At 52.3% G+C, this 20221-nt stretch overlaps 2 protein-coding genes across 3 annotated transcripts in view; one reads left to right on the top strand and one right to left on the bottom strand.

Annotated features, from left to right (window-relative positions):
- Positions 1–5661: 5661 nt before the first annotated feature.
- On the top strand, positions 5662–6708 carry Phlda2 (pleckstrin homology like domain family A member 2). Its single transcript, XM_021220793.2, has 2 exons — positions 5662–6199; positions 6439–6708. Coding segments are annotated over exons 1-2 (435 nt in total). The 5' UTR covers positions 5662–5765; the 3' UTR covers positions 6440–6708.
- Positions 6709–9330: 2622 nt separating this feature from the next.
- The window catches only part of Slc22a18 (solute carrier family 22 member 18), a 24938-nt gene continuing 14047 nt past the window's right edge, over positions 9331–20221 (bottom strand). For both annotated transcript variants that reach the window (XM_021211182.2, XM_029536888.1), the window contains exons 6-11: positions 17609–17721; positions 16709–16816; positions 15636–15736; positions 11653–11754; positions 11277–11397; positions 9331–9578 (exon numbers count right to left, since the gene is read on the bottom strand). In XM_021211182.2, the coding sequence (XP_021066841.1) occupies positions 9391–9578; positions 11277–11397; positions 11653–11754; positions 15636–15736; positions 16709–16816; positions 17609–17721 (733 nt within the window). In that variant the 3' untranslated portion in view covers positions 9331–9390. The remainder of the gene's footprint in view (positions 9579–11276; positions 11398–11652; positions 11755–15635; positions 15737–16708; positions 16817–17608; positions 17722–20221) is intronic.

The following is a 20221-nucleotide window of genomic DNA, read 5'->3' as shown; positions in this document are numbered from 1 at the left end:
CCTGAAACCAGATGGGGCAGGTAGATGACCCTCTGCCCCAGACCTCTGGCTTTGCTTAGACGGTAGCTTGGGAGGAAGAAGGATCCAAGGCTGACCTTGGATCAGAGGTCCTAGGGGCTATGCTGGCCAAAGACAGGTGGTATCAGGTGCTGATTCAGGCTCCTGCCGTGCACCCAAGCACCCACACTTGAGAGGGAAGCCTCGGATAGCCTAGCAATCCTAGAGGAGGCAAGGTGAAAGTCTCGAAGGCGGGAGAAGCATTCCCAGGCTTCTGTGAGTTCATAGCATAGAGGAAGAGAAAGTGGGCATTCCATCCCTGGCATCCCCCAACATGACACACAGTTTCTTCACAGGTTGGCTGCTTCATCAGGCTGGTCCTGCAAATGCCTATCAGGCTGGCTCGTCACCACCAGGAAGGAGGTGACCTCATTCGGGGAGTTTCAAAGAGGTGCCTCGTTCCTTCCAGCTGAGCCGGAGCCTCACACAGTTCAGCTCCAGTGCCAAGGGGCCAGACAGCTGGACAGGACAGCAAGTTTGGAGACACATGACCCACTGTAGCCACCTGCCTGGGTGGCTAATGCTGTGTCAATCCAGTTACTGCCCCCAATAAATATTAGTAATCTTGGCCAGGAGTGATGTGAGAGACTTAGCACTCCTCCCCAACCGTCTAATAGGTCCTAACCTAGCACCCTCCCCACATCAAGTTAAGGGCACTAGGTACAACAGAGCTAGGCTTTTTTTATTAGTTACTTATTTGTTTGGGGAGTGTGGGGGGGTGTATGCTCTCGTGCTTGGCTGTGTATTTGTACATGTGGAACTCAGAGGCCAACCTGTGGGAATCAGTTTTCTCCTTGTACCTTGTGGGTCCTAAGGATGCACAGGTTGTTGTCAGGTTTGATGACAAGTACTTCAACTTGTTTATCCATCTCACCAGCACCCTCCTCCCTTCTAAAAAGATTTGTTCTTTTATAAACATGGTGGCACACACCTTAAATCTCAGCATCCGGAGTCAGAGGCAGGCAGACCTCTGAGTTCAAGGCCAGCCTGGTCTTATATTGATTTCCAGGACAGTCATGGCTACACAATGGGACCCTGTTTCAAAATTAAACAGATGGGAGGTGGGGGCTGGATGGCTCAGAGGTTAAGAGCACTGACTGCTCTTTCAGAGGTCCTGAGTTCAATTCCCAACAACCACATGGTTGCTCACAACCATCTGTAATGGGATCTGATGCCCTCTTCTGGTGTATCTGACAGTATATATAATCTAAAAAAGAAAAAAAAAAAAACAGATTCTATTACCAGCACCCACGTGGTAGTTTACAACTGTCTAAAACTCCAATCCCAGGGGATCTGACATCCTCTTATGGCTTCTATGGGCTTCTATGAGTACTGTGTGTAGCACACAGACATACATGTAGAGTAAGCATCCATACATATAAAATAAAAGTAAAGGAAAAAAATAAAAGATTTCATTTATGTATATTCATGTGAATGGGTGCTACATGTATGCAGTACCTACGGAGGCCAGAAGAGGGCATCCGATCCCTAGGCATTAGTGACAGTTGTAAGCAGCCTACTGTGGGTACTGTGTACTGTGAACCAATCAAATTCCTAGATTCTCTGAATAGGTGCTTTAACAGCTGAGCCATCTCTTCACCCTTTAATAAGACTTTTTGGGTATGAATCCTATGCACTTCTGTGTCACACTAGTTGAGTCATTTCGCCTCTCTGAGCTCCCTGCCGCGACCACACCGCCACTTTGTAGTGTAATCATAATGGAAAGGAAAGGACCCCAGCCTGTGCATGGCTCAGGGCCACACTGGACCCTCCTTGGGTGTCGGCTGACCTAGAGCCCAGGTGCAACATCACTCCACACCGAGGCTTATCCTCGCAAGAAACGGACGCCTGGTCTTTGCACTAGGGTTGCTCTTTGCTGTCAGCAACCTGAGTGATTCAGTTCAGTTGGTAGAGCGCTTGTGTAGCATGTGTGCGACTGAGTTCAATCCCTAGCCCTGCAAAAAAACAGGAGTAGTGCTGTGCATCTGTAATCCTAGCGTTTGGCAAGTGGTAGGAGGATGGAGGCTCCGTAGAAGGTTGTGCTTCCTGAATCTCAGGCCAACCTGGTTTCCAGGAGACCCTGTTTCAGAAAAGAGTAGCAGGGCACAAGATATATCTCAGCAGTAGGTAAAGCTCTTGCCTGGCACTCAAGGCTCATGGTTTAATGTCCAGCATCATCTAATCGATTAACGAATTAATTAAATAAAATTTAAAAGCTTTTTTTTTAAAAAAAAAAAAATCTTGATTCTGTGATTTTGTGAATGCTTGCCTGTATCCATGCGCCACATGCATGCAGTGCCCGAGGAGGCCGGAAGAGGGTGCTAGATCTCCTAGAACTGGAGTTAGCCAGCTGTGAGCTGCCATGTGGATGTTGGGAACTGACCCCGCCCCCTCCTCTACAAAAGCAGTCTGTTCACTTAACCCATCTCTCCAGCCTTTAATTTAAAAGTTGTTTGTTTGTCTGTTTGTTTGTTTTTGTTTTTTAAGGCTTTATATAAAAGGTACTAGGGGGTGGGACCTGCAACACAGCTCAAACAAGTAAAGACAAGTAACAACAGCCCGCTGAGCTGATCTCAGAACTCATAGGGGAAGGGAAGACCAGTCTCCTGAAACTCATCCTTTTCTCTCCATGTCCTGTGGTGCGGGTACACATGTGCACACACAGAGACAAGTATAAATAGTGTAAAAAAAATTAAAGGAGGCTATTGGGCGTTGTAGCTCAGTTAGTAGAGCATTTGCCTAGCACGGTCCGAGGCCTGCAGTGGGTCTGAACTACAAAAACCAGGATGGTCCCGCACACCTGTAATACAGGTGGAGGCAGGAGTATCTCTGGGATGGTGGTGGAAGCCAGGCCAGTGCCTGGAGCTTGGATAGCAAACCCCGCCCTTCCTCACCCATGATCTTCTGGGACCCCCTCCCAGATCCCCATAAACACCAGATCCTTGCCCCCATGCTCATGCTACCATCTATGGCCAGGGCCTTCCCTGGGAAGTAGGGTTCCCTCCTGCCGCCCCAGCACGCAGGCAGCTCCACTGAGCTGTAGAGCATGGAGAACAGGTTGGAAGGTGTGGAGGAATGGGGGCCCAGGGCAGCTGTAGAGAGTCCCTGTTCCTTCTCCTAACTCTCCTCTTTGTGGAGTGGCCTCTTGGCTTGGGCTTCCACTCCTGGAGGGCCGCACAGGTCATGATGTGTCTAACCAACTGGGGAAGGGACACTAGGGAGAGCTGGCCTTCTCCAGGAGTTTTTCTGGTCAGGTTCCTGGGGTACCTCCAGTGTGAAGTCACTCCCGATCTTACCCAAGGGCTCCAAGAACCCTCTCCCATCCACTCTCTGGCCTGCTCTCCTCAGAGGCAGGCGGAGGACTGGCTGCCTGGCTCAGTATTGTTGCTGCTCCCTTCTTTCACAGGTATCCTGGACACTTCTGCTCTTCCGCACAACCCCCAGGGCCCCGGGCAGAGCTGCAAGGCTCATTTTTCCCCAGGGACCCTGAAGGTCAGGCCTCTGTGTGTATTGGGAACAGGGGGTCGCTTGTGGAACACACAGTGAGAGTCAAGTGTGTGTGTGTGTGTGTGTGTGTGGGTGGGTCCAGCATGTCCTTGTTCATTTCTTTATTTAAAATGTTTTTTAAACAATACTTTGCGCTCTCTCTCTCTCTCTCTCTCTCTCTCTCTCTCTCTCTCTGTGTGTGTGTGTGTGTGTGTGTGTGTGTGTGTGTGTGTGTGCTCACGCGTGCAAAGATCAGAGAACAATTTGAGGGATTCAGGGTCCCTCTTTCCACCATGTTAACACCAGGAATTACACTCAAACCATTATCGTGGGAAGCATGAGCCTTTACCCACTGAACCATCTTGCCAGCTCTCTTTTCGTGGTTTTATATTTACATTTTTTGTGTTTGAGTGCTTTGCCTGCATGAACGCATGTGTGCCTGAGGACCTCAGAAGGGGACTTCCTTTCCTGTCATAGATGACCACAAGCCACTCTGTGAGGGCTGGGAACCCAACCCAGGCCCTCTGAAGAGTCCATCGGTCCAGTCTCAAGTTTCTTTTTATTTTTAAGATTTATTTTCATTTTAATGCCTCTCTCTCTCTCTCTCTCTCTCTCTCTCTCTCTCTCTCTCTCTCTCTCTCTCTCTCTCTCTGTGTGTGTGTGTGTGTGTGTGTTCTGGGGGAGGGGAGGGAAGGGCAGGAGAGGGCTCCCTGGAGCTGGAGCTACAGATTCATGGTTGTGCTTTACCAAACTGGGAGCAGGAACCAAACTTAGGTCCTCTTCAAGAACAGCAAGCACTCTTAACTGCTGAGCCACCTCCCCAGCCCCTTTACTTCATTTTTGCTATGAGGCTTTGGTTACTCTCGCGCTAAAACCTAGACTGACCTAGATTGGTCCTTCCTGCCTCAGCCTCCTTATTGTGGTATAAACCTGCCTTAGAACAACACAAACTGGAGTTTTAGGCTGTCTTAGTTGTTTAAATGGAGGAACCTGCGTTTTCACTGGGAGCCAGTCCATTCCACCTAGAAGCATGGTGTCTGGTTTTCCAACAGCCAAGGGTGGAGGTGGGGGTGGGGGAAGGGTGGGGGTAGGAATGGGGGTGGGGCTGAGGGTTTCCTTGCAGCGCCTCTGTCCTCCATCCCACCCCAGCACCCCTGCCCCCATCCCACCATAGCAGGGGACTCCTGGGGTCCCTAGGCCAGTCCCTCCCCATCCCTGGGAACCCTGGAAGAGCTGCGTCTGCTTCCTGCTACTATTAAACCTTTAAAGACAGAGGGTAAATAAAATCATGCACTGAAAGGCGATGACTCAGCCGCCCCTGCCGCCCCCGCCGCCCCCGCAGCCCCTGGCCTTTAGGTCGGTCCCCTCATTCCCCAAGCTAGCTTTGCTAGCCCTGGTCCCTCCGTAAGTTTCCAGCACGTTGGGGTTGTATGGTCGCAGCCCGAGGTGTCTGTGGCCTAGATTGGGGCACACAGAAAAAAGGCAGGCCTTTTTCTTCACGTGGCTGAGCACTACAGGGTACTGTTCCTCCTCCACTTCTTCTCTGCCTAACTTACCAAAGGTCATTGTCCCATTTTACAGAAGGGAAAAGAAACTCAGATAATTTCGAGGCACAACTCTGGGGAGCAACTTGGGTGATAAAGCCTGTTGGGGCAGGGCTACTTCCCAAGAAAGTCTAGTGGGTGGCCTTTGGATGCTCGCCCAAGGTGGGAGGAGACGGTGGCCAGGGTTTGGAAAGAACCCGTGGGTCCACGACTCGCATGTTCAGGAGCCTTCGGTCTCCCCGTGAGTGGGATTCTGAGCGCTGTAGTTCAGTCTGGGGGTCGGGGCGCTTCCCAGAGCTTCCCGGCCCGTGAGTCACAAGGGGCAGGGACCGCTGAGGTGCATTCCTCTGCAGGCAGGGCCGGAGCCTGGGCGGGGAGGAGACCACAAGTCACTCCACCTGGCAGCTGGGACGTTGGGGCTGGAGGGAAGGCTCGGGGCTCCCGTCAGAGAGGCGCCGAGCAGTTCTCGCCCCCCACCCTCCGTCCTCCGATAAGCGGTAGCTTCAAGCAATGGGTAAGGGGCAGCCTGGGGCGGTTGGTGGGGGGCAGCTCCGAGAGCCTGGGTTTGAGAGTGCCCGACTCCGGGGCGTGTCTGGGCTGCGGGGCGGAGTCCTTATAAAGACCACGCTGCGACCGCGGCCCGCAGCAGAGCGAGCGCATTTGGTGCAACCTTTCGAAATGGCTTCGAAAATCGTGATGTCTTCGAAAACCGTGAAGACCTCCGACGAGATCCTTTGCGAGGGCGAGCTGGAGAAGCGAAGCGACAGCCTGTTCCAGGTCTGGAAGAAGAAGCGCTGCGTGCTCACCGCCGACCGCCTGCGCCTCTTCTCCGGGAAAACCAGCCCCGCCAAGGAGCTGTTTTTCCACTCCATCCTCAAGGTGGACTGCGTGGAGCACACCTCCAAGTACGTGTACTTCACCATCGTCACCAACTATTACAAGGAGATCGACTTCCGCTGCACAGTCGAGAGCTGCTGGAACGCGGCCATCACCATGGCGCTGATCGACTTCCAGAACCGTCGGGCGCTGCAAGATTTTCCCCGCTACCGGTATCAGCGCCCTGAGTCTGAAACGCCGTCCGAGCCGGGAGAGCGGAGCGCTCTAGGTCCGTGGTGAGTACCGCCCTCGCCCACAGCGTCGGAGTACGGGGCATGGGGGGAGTGAATGGGGGTCATGCCTCCCAGCGGGGAAAACTTCGATTTTAAAAGCAACGGGGAGGGGGAGGGGGGAATCCTACGTCTTTGAAAACCCTTCGAGAGGGGACCTGGGACGCATGGCAGGAGCTGCTCGGCCCACCTGGAGACTTAAAGGCTGCACCCGGGCAACTCCTGACTCAGTCTTCTCACTACAGAAACGCACGGGACCAGTTGAGCCGGGAACCAGCCCACGCTGCCGCATCAGACAGGAGCCCAGGAACCCAGGGGATGCCCCGGGTGACGCCGCCGCTGCTCTTCACCGAAGATATTCCCGTGCTTGCTGAGCCTTGCCCCGCTGTGCGGGTGCGCTAACTTATTGGACCGTATTTATATTGGTTACCTGCTTCCAACCCACCATTCCGTGTTAATATTTTTTATACCATATTTTCATTCCAAATAAACAATGTCACTTTTCTTTTTTTAAACAACTGTGTGGTCTGTGTAGTTCTTGCTGGGGCGTATGTGTGGAAGGGTGGGAGTGAAAGGGTCTCCTATCTGGTGTTATTCCCTCTCCACATCCCAGGAACCATTCAAAGTGTCTTTGAGGGCTGGAGAAATGGCTCAGCGGTTAAGAGCACTGACTGCTCTTCCAGAGATCCTGAGTTCAAACCCCAGCAACCACATGGTGGTTCATAATCATCTGTAGTGAGATTGGATGCCCTCTTCTGGTGTGTCTGAAGACAGCTTCAGTGTATTTATATATAATAAAGAAATCTTTAAAAAGAAAAAAAAAGAGTGCCTTTGAATGAACTGTCATCTGCCAGTGGGGCTCACAGCCTTGCCAACTCAGGAAGTAGGTCTGGGTGTGGTTTGGCTACCTTTTGCTCCTGGGTGTGGCTTGAAAGGATACGGCTGGTGGTGGAGATTGCTCAGAGTTCACTCACTAGTTAGCTAGCACCTCCTGGACATCTGAGAGGTTGCTCTGTTCACTAGGGTGGCTGCTCTCATTGTCCCCTCCCACCCACATACCGTGTGTGTGTCCAGCAGCGGATTCAAAGGCCCATTGATTGTTTACTCATTGACAACCCCCATCCCTGGACCACAGTGGTTTGAGACAGCCCTCCTGTCCAGAGCCCAGGAACAGGGACAGCACACTGTACACATTTTGTCACAGATGGGAAGCAGGACTGGCTGTCTCCAATGATGGAGCAGTGAGGCCCAGAGCTGTGGCCCTGGTGTGAAGCCTGAGAGCTCCCCAGACATTTGTCCTACCTATACCCCACTGCTTGGGTCACCTGCCAGGTATCAACTCTGGCTTCTCACCTGGCTGTGGTCCTGTTTAGGGGCTCAAAGTCTGTGTCAGGTGGGCAGGCAGCCAGCCAGGTGGTAGGGCCTAGGACAGAAGTAAACCTCTTCCTCCAAGGTTTTATTGGAGGACAAAGCCCCAAAAGGCAGAGCGACAGACACCGAGCAGGTATCATACTTCGGTATCATACTTCCTGGGCCTCTCTGGCTATGGGAATGCCATGAAGATGGGGGTGGCGATGGGGATGCCACATGACTTCCAGCTTGGCCTTGGAAGCCAGCACCGGGAGATTCCCCCCCCCCCTTTCTCCTTAGGAAGGAAGGCTTCATACTAGAGTTGTTCTTTCTTACAAGGAATTGTCTGTTAGAGCAAATGAGGGAGGGGCTTTCTAAGAGCAGAAGCGATAGCAGGTCCCAGGACCCTTCCATTCCATCTAAGGACCGTCTAAGGATGCCCCCTCCCCCACATCCTTTTTTTTTTTTTTAAATTAAATCTGCTCTTTTTCTTTTTTTTTTTTTCCTTTGATTTTATTATATGTAAGTACACTGTAGCTGTCTTCAGACACTCCAGAAGAGGGCATCAGATCTTGTTAGGGATGGTTATGAGCCACCATGTGGTTGCTGGGATTTGAACTCTGGACCTTCGGAAGAGCAGTCGGGTGCTCTTACCCACTGAGCCAACTCACCAGCCCCCATCTTTTTTTTTTTTTTTTTAAAAAAAAAGATGTATTTATTTATTGTATGTAAGTACACTATAGCTGTCTTCAGACACACCAGAAGGGGGCATCAGATGTCGTTATGGATGGTTATGAGCCACCATGTGGTTGCTGGGATTTGAACTCAGGACCTTCAGTCAGTGCTTGTAGCCACTGAGCCACCTCTCCAGCCCCCCCCTCCCCATCTTTATGTGGTCAAAAGACCAAGCTCACCAGCCCCTGCTGCTGGTGTGGTTTAAATGAACAGACGCTGCGACCTGAGGTGGTAGGTGGACAGTGGATGGGTCTCATGGTTTAGGGACTGTGGAGTTCTGAGGTTTGAGGGGTCTAAGGTCATTGGGTTTTTTTGTTGTTTGTTTTTGTTTTTTAGAGACAGCATTTCTCTGTGTAGCCCTGGCTGCCTTGGAACTTACTTTGTAGATCAGGCTGGCCTCGAACTCAGAGACCTATCCACCTAACTTTGCCTCTGGAGTGCTGGGATTAAAGGTGTGCACCACTAAGCCCAGCTTGCTTGTGTGCTTGTTTTTTAATATATTTTATTAATTGTGTGTGTGCGTTTTGTTTGTTTGTCTTATTTTGTTTTCGAGACAGGATTTCTCTGGGTATCCCTGGCTGTCCTGGACTCTCTCTGTAGCAGGCTTGATGGACCAGGGCAGTGTCCCTGGTGCAGCTTTAAAGCTGGGGAAGGTGGTGGTGGGGTTATATGCTTGATTTTTAACAGCTTCCTCTCAAGCCTCATTCCCCTCCTCCTCTCCTTCCTCCTCTTCTTCCTCCTCTTCCTTTTAAAGACAAAGTCTCACTATGTAGCCCTAGCTGACTTGGAACTAGCAAATTAGTATACAGATCAGGCTGACCTTGAACTCAGAGATCTGCCTGCCTCTGCCTCCCGAGTTCTGAGATTAATGGCCTGCACTAATACAACTGCCCCCTGTCTTTTAAACTGACCTGGATTAATGACCTGGAACTGTGCTCTCTACACAGAGCCTTGGGCCCAGCTGTAGTTCCTCTTCCACAAAGCCCTCTCGCTTGGCTCCATCCTTGACCGCCAGGCTTGCTACCCACAGATCTAGGCAAAGCCCAAAGAACTTAAGAGGAGGAGGTTCTTAAGTTTATTGCCTGATTGGGCCAGGTCTCTGGGCTTTGTGGTCACCGGACTTTGTCTCCCTTCTGGGACAATGGCTTCTTCCAAAGGACCAATAGGACAAGCAAGTTCACCATGAGCTGCACACGGCCAAAGATGGGGACACCATAGCTACGGTACAGCAGGCCACCTATGGTGGGTCCTAGAGTGCGGGTCAACGGGTGCACAGATGCAGAGAGGCCCAGCATGGTCCCTGGGAGAAAGGGGGAATAGCAGTCAGACCCTGGGCAGGTCTCTGGACAGGCCGCCTACCTTCTGGCTAGAGCCCAGGCTTCTGTCCATCCCAAGCTGCCCTGCACCTTGTTCCCGGTGGCTTGAGATACTCTTCAGAGGGTCTGTCCATCCTCCTCACAGCTGCCCCTTGCCTGCAGCACACTCCCATCCCAATTAAGCAGATCCTCCTCCTCCTCCTCCTCCTCCTCCAAGGTTCATCAGTTTCTCTGTGTGGATGGGACTGAGCCCTTTCCTGCTCTAGCTATTTCCTAGGCAGGGGAGGAGTCTGGGGGAGGGGTCAAAGGTCAGGAATAGGCCACACCCTCGCAGACCTGTTAGTATAGACCTAATCTTCATAATCTAGGCTCTACCCAGGACATCCAGGGTGCTGGCTTTCACACTTTCTCCAAATGGTATCTGAGATAGCCAGTGAATTTGTCTAGGGAGGGTCCCCTGAGCCATTGTAGGGTTCTAGGGCTGGCGTTCTAGTTGGGCATGGTGTCCCTACTGCTTCTCATATGACCTTTCCTCTTCTTGTCCCTCCACCATCCTCCTATGGACTCAATGGCTCTCAGAGGGCAGGGCCAGGGTTTCGGGCAGGTTAGAGAAATTTGTACAGGTCCCACGCTAAGAACACCAGTGTCCAGATGTGAGCCCACATCTTCATGCCTCTGGTCAGCTTCTTAGTGTGGACATGTCTGCACAGGACCTTGTTAAAGTGGAGGACGCCAGTCACTGACACGGAGGACCCATCTCACCTTGCATCCCCAGATGGGAGTCACAGTCTGCCTCACCCTGCTCCAGAAGGTGCCGGAGCTTTGCTGCTCACTGGCCAGGGACTTCTGAGACCAGGATTTTAAACTTGGCAACAAGACAAGGGCCTGTAAGGCTCCACCCACACCTGAGAGCCTGCTGTGGGGAAACTCAGGCGAAGCCTCTCTCACTGCCCACTCGCCTGCAGACATTAACTGACAGGGCAATTACAGCCTCCTCTGCACCTCCTGTTCCCAGGTAAACCAGGCTGGCTCTTCCAAAGCTAAGGGGTGGTGCCACAGACATGATGTGGCCTTGGTGGCTTGGCCTGCTCCTCCTGGTCAGCCCCGCCCTCCACTCCCCCTGCTGCTAACACCCCCTTCCTCCTTGCAGAGAGAGGAGAGACATCTCTCCCAGCCCTTTGGAGCTGCTGCCCTGGTGCCACAGAGTAACTACCACTACTCTAGACCTAGATGGCCTTGGGGCCTGGGGGTCAGGCCCAGGAGGCATCCCTGGCTGTGTGGATTCAAACCCTCTATTCAGGAAGTTCTGAGTACTGTGTTGTCAAGGACTGGGAAGTCTCCCTGCTGTTCTCCCTGTCTGGCCTCTTCACCACTCCAGCTCCAGCTGTCTTCCTAAGTGGCCCCTGGAGGTCCCGCCACAGGTCTATTTCTTTGCCACCATCTGACCCCTACCTGGACAAAGCCTCTGGACTGGGTTCTTTTTAGTGAAATTCTGGAATGGATTAGAGCCAAGTCAAATGCCTCCTCCAGGAAGCCCTCTACCTGTGCCCCTGCCTGACTCTGGACATAGCAGCACTGGGAAGGGGGCAGGATCTTTGCCAAGATTCTTTTTTTTTTTTTCTTGCCATCCCCATCTTATCTGGCCCAGCCTATTGGGAGGAATCCTGGATGTCGGGGCTCACCTGTGTCTGAAGCGGACACAGCCTTGGTCAGCATGCTGTCTGTGACTACGTTGAGAGTACAGAGACTGAATACCAGTCCGGGCATCAAAAAGCAGAAGTGGAACACACTGGACATCAGCGCCTGGCAGAGGAATGGGCAGGGCCATGCTGAGCAGGTTACAAAGCTAGAAGGCAGCCCGCCCTAAGGTCCCACCCACAGTGCTCCACCATAGAAGACACCTGGGCTGGGGAGGAGAGACAGCGCCAGGTGGCCCGAGGCAGGCCAGGGACATGGGCACACACAAGACATGGATGGAGGATGACCCGAGACCTGCTTCACAGAGCAGCTGTGTGTGTGTGTGTGTGTGTGTGTGTGTGTGCGCGCGCGTGCTCTCACCATGCCCAGGCCCACAACAGCAAAGACCAGCACACTGGATCGAAGCAGGGCTTCCTCTGGAAAACGGGTGCTCAGCCTTCCAATGACCAGGCCTTGGATCATCTAGGGAGGGTGGTGTGGGGAGGGGAAGACAGTCTAAGCCAGCAGTTCTCAACCTGTGCATTTCAACCCCTTTGAGAGGGAGGGGTGTCAAATGACCCTTTTAAAGGGGTCACCTAAGACCATTGGAAAACACAGATACTTACATTACAGTTTATAACAGTAGCAAAATTACAGCTATGAGGTAGCAAGAAAAAATTATTATTTTGTTCGTTTGTTTGTTTGAGACAGGATTTCTCTGTGTAGCCTTGGCTACCCTGGAGCACAGTCTGTAGACCAGGTTAACCTTGAACTCAGCGATCCGCCTGTCTCTGCTTCCCGAGTGCCATGATGAAAGGCACGTGCCACCACTGACTTTAGGCTAACAATGAAAATAGTTTTATGGTTGGAGGCCACTACAACATAAGGAACTGAATTAAATTAGGAAGACAGAGAACCACTGGTATAGATAGACCTTAGCCTGGTCTTCTGAAAGAGTTCTGTCAGGAGAGACGATATCCAAAAAGAGACGTGTGTGAGCCTCTCGTTGGCAATCAGACCACTGAAGCAACGGACCCCAAGCCATTGGAATTGCCCCAGGAGTCTCAGGCTGGGGAGGGAAAGGCTGAAGCCTGGAGGCAGACAGAGGGGACTTGTCCCCTAGAGACCCCACAGAGCTCTGAGAACATATCAGACCACCTTGCAGGAGAGACTGGAGCTGAGACAGTGATGGACCACACCCTGACCAGGACTCTCAGCCCTGCGCTCCTCCCGCCCTCTGTTTAAGCCTGAACCTCATCTCTGGACCCAAAGATAAACAAGAGGGTCATTGAACCTCTTTGTTCCTCTTCCCACTGTGGTCACACTGAATGAATCTCCTCTCTCTGCTTTTAACTCTTTAGCCAACTATTGAGGATAAGCAGCTGAGCCAAAGTTGTTAGGGCTCCAGGACAATTCTGATAATACCTTCAAGGGAAGGGGACTTCTGGACTGGTGGCTAGGTGACCCTCACCAACCTGCATCCCTTGAGAGTCCCTCCACCCCAAGCAGGCACTGCAATGCTGAGCCATGAGGTTCCTAGAAAGCCACAAGGTCACAGAGCAAAGGTTCCTCTCAACAACAACAACAAAACAAACAAACAAACAAACAAAAAGGAAAGAGTACCTACACCAGGGAGATGCAGGGACACCAGAGATGTGACCCAGCAGGCCAGGTAGCCCGAGTGAGACTCCCTAACTCCTTTCTCAGATAGGAAGTGCCTGTTTCTACAGGAGAAGGAAGTGTGTGGGACCAAAGGCCAGGATTGAACAGAGTCAGAACAAGGAGCTGTCAGACTGCTAGGGCCAGTGTGGTTGTCAAGGTTCATGGGGGTTGGACCCAGGCTTCTAGAGCCCAAACCGGTCCAGCCACAACCACTACTTATGCTGGGCAGAACCTGGTTACTTCTTACAGAACCATCAATGTCTTAGAAAAACAAATGCTCTCTAGACTGGTTTTATGGAAGCATTTAATACTGGCCTCAGCCACTTGGACCTACATCCTGACTAACCACCCCAGCCTCAACTTCCCCATTAAGTTGAAAATAAGCTTCTAGACGCCATGCGAACCTCACCGTTATCAGCCAAGCAGACCACTTTCCCTCGGTCCTCCCAACTGTACCCTCTGGCTTGCCACATGCCCAGTCACCTAACCAAGACAGTCACTGCTGCTGCCCCTCTACCAAGCAGCTACAGCCTATGGTCCCGCACCTTTACTCAGACTCCCCACTATTCCCAGTAGACCAGCAGGCTACCCTTCCCTGGGAATGTTACCAAAACCTTGTGTGGTCCTCCCAGGTCTTTGTCCCCATGAATCTCACATCCCTGACCCTAACCCATGCATCATCCACTCCTCCATTCCTTGCTGTTTCTTCTACCGGTGTTCTTCCCCTTTCTCTTTCTTACTCAGGATCTTATTTGCTATCCTACTAGCTCCACACTGTCCCCACCTCAGTGCCCTCTGAATGGCTAGCATCCTAGAACAGCTCCAGGTGGCAATCAGGTATCAGGGCTACCATAGGAATCTCTCTTGAGGTGTCCTTAAGAGACATGGTCTGCTAGCTGGCCAGTGGTGGCACATGCCTTTAATCCCAGCACTTGGGAGGCAGAGGCAGGTGGATATCTGAGTTCGAGGCCAGCCTGGTCTACAAAGTGAGTTCCAGGACAGCCAAGGCTACACAGAGAAACCCCTGTCTCGAAAAACCAAATTAAAAAAAGGGGGGGTTGTCTGCAAACCTGGGGCCATGATCCTGATCCCATACCTTAGGACTCCCTGCATGCCACTCCCCAGAGTCCCCAGATTCTGGGAACCTATAGGAGCACATGGAGTAGGCAGATATCAATATGTCTTGAATGGCATCTTTCTTCTTCTCAGATAATCTGGTGATATGGTTGGAACATCCATGTACTTGGGACATGCCTGGCTCTCAGTCTTACCCTCTTTCCAAGGGTGCAAGTCTACCCACTCCTTGCTGGTCTTAGGGCCCAGAGCTCTGACACCTGCTTTTCTATTCCCCCTTCCCTGCCTTGTGCCAGGTTCTTAAGCCATACTCTTCTTTCGAAACCTCTGCGACAATCCTAGATTACCACACTAATGTGTCACAGTCTCAGGTGACCATAACCATAGATCCTAGAAGAGTCTGTCCCCAAAGGTCTCCAAGGGCTTGGACTTCAAATGAGTACAGGCTCGTGTGGTCTGGCTGCAAGCAAGTGACGAGCAGCTCATTCATTCATTCATTCATTTTTGAGTAAGGGTATTTTGTAGCTCAATCTAGACTAAAAATTGCTATGTAGTAGAGGATGGCTTTGAGCTTCTGATCCTCTCCTGCCTCTGTCTCCTGAGTGCTGGGATCACAGGCTTGCTCCACCATGCCAGGTTTATGAGGTGCTGAGGATAGAATCCAGGCTTTGCACATGGTAGGCAGGCATTCTCCCAACTAAGCTCTATTCCCAGCAAGCAATCCATCTTGAACGAAGGTCTGCTTAGCCATGGGTCAGTATTGCGGGTGTTGTTTATTTCTTTTATCTCCAACAGTGAGTTAATTCCTTGTCCTTGGTTAGGAGGGTTGGCCAGGGAGTAGGCCAGCTCTGGGCATGGATGGATGCTCAGGGAACAGATGTCCCAGAGGTGTCAGGAATGCCACTAAGCTTCCAGAGTGATCTGGATCCCTCCTCTGCTAGTCTCAGCATAGCTACTCCTGTGCGCCGGCGGTTAGACAGTCAAGCTGTGGCCTGGAAAATGATCTCTGCTACCCAGGGTCTGGTCAAATGCCAATAGGAACCAGGGAGTGCATAGCTGGCTTTGACTATGTTGGCCTTGGGTTTGGAGCTAGGAGGCCCCGAGGGGCTGACTGAGAGGGTACTCAATCCCCTAACCTCAAAGTGGCCCAAGGGTACCCCTGAGTCCCCAGCAACCAGAAGTTCCTAGCTCCTAAAAGGACAGCATATTAGATGACTATGCTTCGCTCTTGAGGAGACCCTCGAGGGCCCAGGATCTTCCTAGGACATCCCAGCCACCTCATGGGACATGGATTGTAGTTAGTATCACTTGACTAAGAAAGGAAAGGGAGCCTGGAAACTTGCTATGTAACCCAGTTAGGGAGGACAGACGCTGACTCCAGGTAGAACCCTACCATATCATGCCCATTCTCTATCTTCAGTCCCTCCAAGTCCTGTCTACCGCCCTGCATTGAGGCATGCACTGGACTGACATGTTGTAGGATGGAGAGCCAGGAGCTGAGTGTTTTCTCTCATGGGTACTTTGTCACTCAAGACAGGACACCCCAGGTGGCTAAGGAGGAAGCCGGGATGGCCGCTCCCAGAGAGTGATGCTGAGAAACCGAGTCCTCTCTGCTCATGCCCACTTACCATCTGGAGGATCCCGAAGAAGGACATGAGGTAGCCAGCCTGTGCAGCCTCAAGCTGGAAGAAGTCCATGGAGATGATGGAGAACATCACCATGAAGAGTCCTAGGTAGAGGAGCAGATCAGCCCCGGTGATGCCAGGCCCCGGTGCAGCACACACCTCCCTCCTGTGACCCGGCTAGGGGATTCGCCTGACTGGGGAGGACATGTAACGCCAGCCGGGATTCTATAGAAGGTGATTCCATGGGGGCTGCTGGTAAGTAGTCCAGGTGAGTTACAAGGTGCCAGGATGGGGACCCAGGGAGTCATGGGAGCCCTCAGAGGCCCCTGACATGTAGGTGTGCATGTTGGGTGGGGGGAGGCGTGTTTCTCAGGTTCCAGACACTGTAGCTGAAATACACAGCCTGGATGGGTGGACCCTTTCCCAGCTGCCAGGGGGAGCAGCTTCTTTGTGGCCCCTTCCAGCCCTGCTAGGGGTTTCAGTCTGGTGTTTCACAGCCACAGAGCTTCTAGGTCAGGAAGGAGCTGGAATTGTGGGATTTTAGTACCTCTGAGCCTGTTAGAAAAACAGACCAGTGGTGGGGTCCTTGCCTGGCTTTTGTGAAGCTCTGGATTCTATTATCAGTACTACAAACAAAAACCTTCAGACTGTGGTGGTCTCCAAACAGTGGTGTCACCATGACACATTCAAAGATGGGCAGACATGTATATGGGGTCCTGTGTTCCTTCATCAGATGGTTAGAGCAAGCGTCTCCAGAATCTGGGTGCCTCTCACACCTATGTGGTACCTCTGGAAACCAGGCCTGAGTGGTGAGGCTCAACGATGACCAGGAGTCTGTGGGCTGTGTGTGAGGCCCTGTGGTAGCAATTCAGAAGCAGGGAGGACCCAGACTCCCTTCTCGTCCCTTTGTGCTAGCATATGACTAAAACCTGCTCCCACAGGGGGTGCTGGAAGCCCCCACAGGGGTCACTGGACAATAAGGGCTCGGGCAGAAAAGAGCATCACCTAGACCCGGGTCCCCAGCCTTGGTCGTCTCAGACCGTAGACACGAGTGGGGGTGGGGGAGTGTGACTCACCTGACGGGAAGCCGGAGATTACCTTGACCAGGAATACAGGCAGCACTCTAGGCAGCAGCAGCAGGCGGGTGATGGCCTTCAGGTCAAATACACTGGCCTTGGGTCCACCTACCCACCAGGGGATCTTAGTCAGAACCCTGGTTGTGGGGCTTTGGTTTCCAGCCTTGTCCCTCATGCCTAGAGCTGACTACTCTCTTGGCAGCCTTCTCCCGAAGCCTCTGGAGGGTGGGGCAGTAGGCCACACGCTGGCCAACCAGGTGTTCAGGAGAAGATGCACCTGGCATCAGGTAGCTCTGTGCATTCCTAGATCTTCAGCCTTCTTGATAAGGGCGGTGGCTCTCAGCCCAGGTGGAAGGCAGGTGTAGTCAGAGAGGCACGCCTTCACACCCAGGACACTCTCAGGCTCCCAGTTCTGCCTAGGTGTCCCCTGGGGCCCTACTCTTTCTTCTTGGATTATAACCTCCTGTCCTAAGAAGTCTGCCAGGTTAGTCTCCACGTTAGTCACTGGGCAGAGGCACAGAGATGACTGACTCTTCTGAAGAGCTAGCCTGGCCTATATTTGCTTCCTCTGTGCCTCACTTCCTTCTTGCCCACTGAGCCAGTAACCTCACATGGCTCTGGACACTCAGGACCTCAGACACCTCAACCCGCTGTGTCCCCTGTGTATTCTCTGGCTTTTCTAGACTTGCCTCCCTGCTTAGGGCCTTGGCTTGCCTGATTCCCATAACTGTGCTCAGCTTGACCTACCAGGAATCAGCAGCAAGAAGTGCAGAGGGGATCCCATCCCCTCTTAGAGTCCCTTGAACCCTATGTCTGTAAGGTCTATCCCCAGCAGAGGTACCAGGATGCTGGCTTCTAGGGCAAGGTGGTGTCCATTGGCCCAGTTTTGAGCAGGCTTACCCTGATGAGCTGACTGGACACTGGCCTCCTTGGTGGTAGCAGGGACACAGGTAAAGCTGAGGACAGCTCCTAGGAGGGTGACCACAAAAGCCAGGATGGCAGGATACTGGATCCTAAGGACACAGCCAGGGTCATATGGTATACTGTTGTAGCGATACACTCCGAAGCAACCCTCCACCCCCACCTTAAGGCCTCACCTACTAAGGGTGCTCAGTCCCTGCTTCTTGATCCCTTAAAGCACATTTAGCAAATGGCAGGTGCCTCAGCATGCAAGCCCCGCAGGCTCTGGGAGGTGGGGTGGAGCAGGAAAGCTGCACTGCTGAGGGAGGTAAAGTGGCCTTGCTCAGGGTGCAGTTGGCTCCCAGGTTCCTCAGAGTCAGATAGGCTTGTGGATATCCCCGAGGGAGGCTTTAGAGAACCAAGATCAGATGCAATGTCCCCTCCAAGTGAGGACAGGCTGGGCACTTGGTAGTCTCTAAGAAATTGCCTTTCTTCCTTCAAAACACCCGTGTCTAAACTCTAGGTGGCAGGGCATGCCAGGACTGGGGGAGTTTGGGAGTTTCAGGCCCCTAGTGAATGATTTTGTAGGAAACCCTCCTGCTTGCCAGAGACTCACTGCCCCCTTGGTGCCTTGCTAGGAGTCATGGAACAACCCAATAGAACCTGCCCCTCTGGGAAACACAGGCACCTGAGAACTGGTCCTTCAGACTTCATAGTCTCCTCTAGCACCCAGCCCAACCTGTCCTCTGAGTGGGGCTTTCTTGAGGCTAGCCAAAGACCCTAGCCTGTAACACTCTTTCCTTCTTAGATGCGTGAGCTCCTAAACACTACATGGGCCCCTTTCCCCAGCCAGTCCCTGGTTTCAGCACGGTACTCTTTACCAAATGTTTAGACTCTGGACCTCATGAGCAGATAGACCTAGGCTGGACCTTGCACTGAAGGTCCAGCAGGTGAATGCGAGCAGTTGTTCACACAGACTGCCAAAGTGTTGCCCCAGACCTCAGCAGCATCCCACACTGGCCCTGCTCAGGCTTCTGAACAGACGTGAGTGCAAGTCAGTGGCTTAGAAAAGCTCTGAAGCTACCAGAGAAGACCAGTTCAAGCTGTCTGCACTCCAGAAGTGCACACGGGCACATGCACACACAGACATGTGCTTACCAATACAGAACATGTCTCTCTCACACAGAGGCACACCATATTCAAACACCCAGGCATGCACAGGTAGCTTTGCAATAATGCTGATGTATATCTGTAGGCAGGAGATAACAAGGAAACTATCGGGGCCATTAACAGAGACTGGATCTCACCAGCTCTCCTTGGTGTGGGGCTGGCACATCTCTCTTGGGTCTTTCCCTACCCACCCAGGGCAATTGGACATCTCATGCTTGTTGTTTCCGTTCCTCAGTGGACCCCTTCCTAGACTTCAGAGTGAGGCCTCTTTCTGCCCAAAGGACTGGCAGAAAGTGATGGCTGATATTTGAAAGAACACCTTTCCCAGCGGCTCACTTCAGAGGCCTTTCTTCTGGCTGATGGTCTCTAAGCCCCACCAACACTGCATGAGGCTTGGCCAGGTAGGGATAAAACCTTCCTCCTTCCTCCTCCTCCATCCCCTCCTCCTCCTCTTCCTCCTCCCCCCTTCCTCCTCCCCCTCCTCCTTCTCTTCTTCCTCTTCCTCTTCCTCCTCCTTCTCCTCCTCCTCCTTCTTTTTCTTCTTCTTTTAAAGATTTATTTATTATATTTGTATGAGTACACTGTAGCTGCTTTTCAGACACACCAGAAGAGAGCATCAGATTCTATTAAAGATGGTTGTGAGCCACCATGTGGTTGCTGGAAATTGAACTCAGGACCTCTGGAAGATCAGTCAATGTTCTTAACTGCTGAGCCATCTCTCCAGCCCTAAAACTTGCTTTTTTAATTAGATGCTCTCAAAGCTCCCAGGGGCAGGTGGCCACCCACAATGCTATTTTAGGAAACATGACAAGCGAGGGTCTGTAATAAGTGCCTTCTCAGATCCTGTCTTCTGCGTGGTGGCCAGCAAACCTAAAGGCCAGTACTTCCCTGGAAACGCAGGTCCTGGGTCTAAGGAGAACCTCTGCCCACAAATCTCCCAGAGCCTGAATAGACGGCTGCTCATGAAAGCTGGTGGCCTCTGTCTCGGGGTTCAGGGCTCCACAAACACAACACTGAAAGCACAGGCAAGAAGGAAAGCCAGCACTGGAGGTGGGGCTGTGGGGCTCAGTGCGAATGTGCTTGCCTAGAGTACGCAAGGCCCTGAGTTCAGTCTCCAGTACTGGGGCCTGGGGAGTGAGCCCCTGAGCCAGTGAGATGGCTCAGAAAGTAAAGGCACCTGGACTTTAAGCTCCAGACCCCACATGTGAGAATGAGAGAACCGTGACTCCTGGGAGTTGTCCTCTGACCTTGACAAGCACACCTTACTACATGCTCACTCCTCCTGCTCTCTCTCTCTCTCTCTCTCTCTCTCTCTCTCTCTCTCTCTCTCTCTCTCTCTCTCTCTCTCCCCCTCTCTTCTCCTTTCCTTTCTTTTCTCTTTTTTTAAGACAAGGTTTCTGTGTAGCTCTGGCTGTCCTGGAACTCACACTATAGACCAGGCTG

The sequence above is a fragment of the Mus pahari genome, chromosome 1, assembly GCF_900095145.1.
Source record: "Mus pahari chromosome 1, PAHARI_EIJ_v1.1, whole genome shotgun sequence".
NCBI lineage: Eukaryota > Metazoa > Chordata > Mammalia > Rodentia > Muridae > Mus > Mus pahari.
The sequence above is the reverse complement of the archived record's forward strand: the minus strand, read 5'-3'. Positions and strand labels throughout refer to the sequence as shown.

What these genes read in the sequence shown, in the direction of transcription:
- Phlda2 (XM_021220793.2), top strand. Translation starts at nt 5,766, where the DNA reads ATGGCTTCGAAAATCGTGATGTCTTCGAAAACCGTGAAGACCTCCGAC.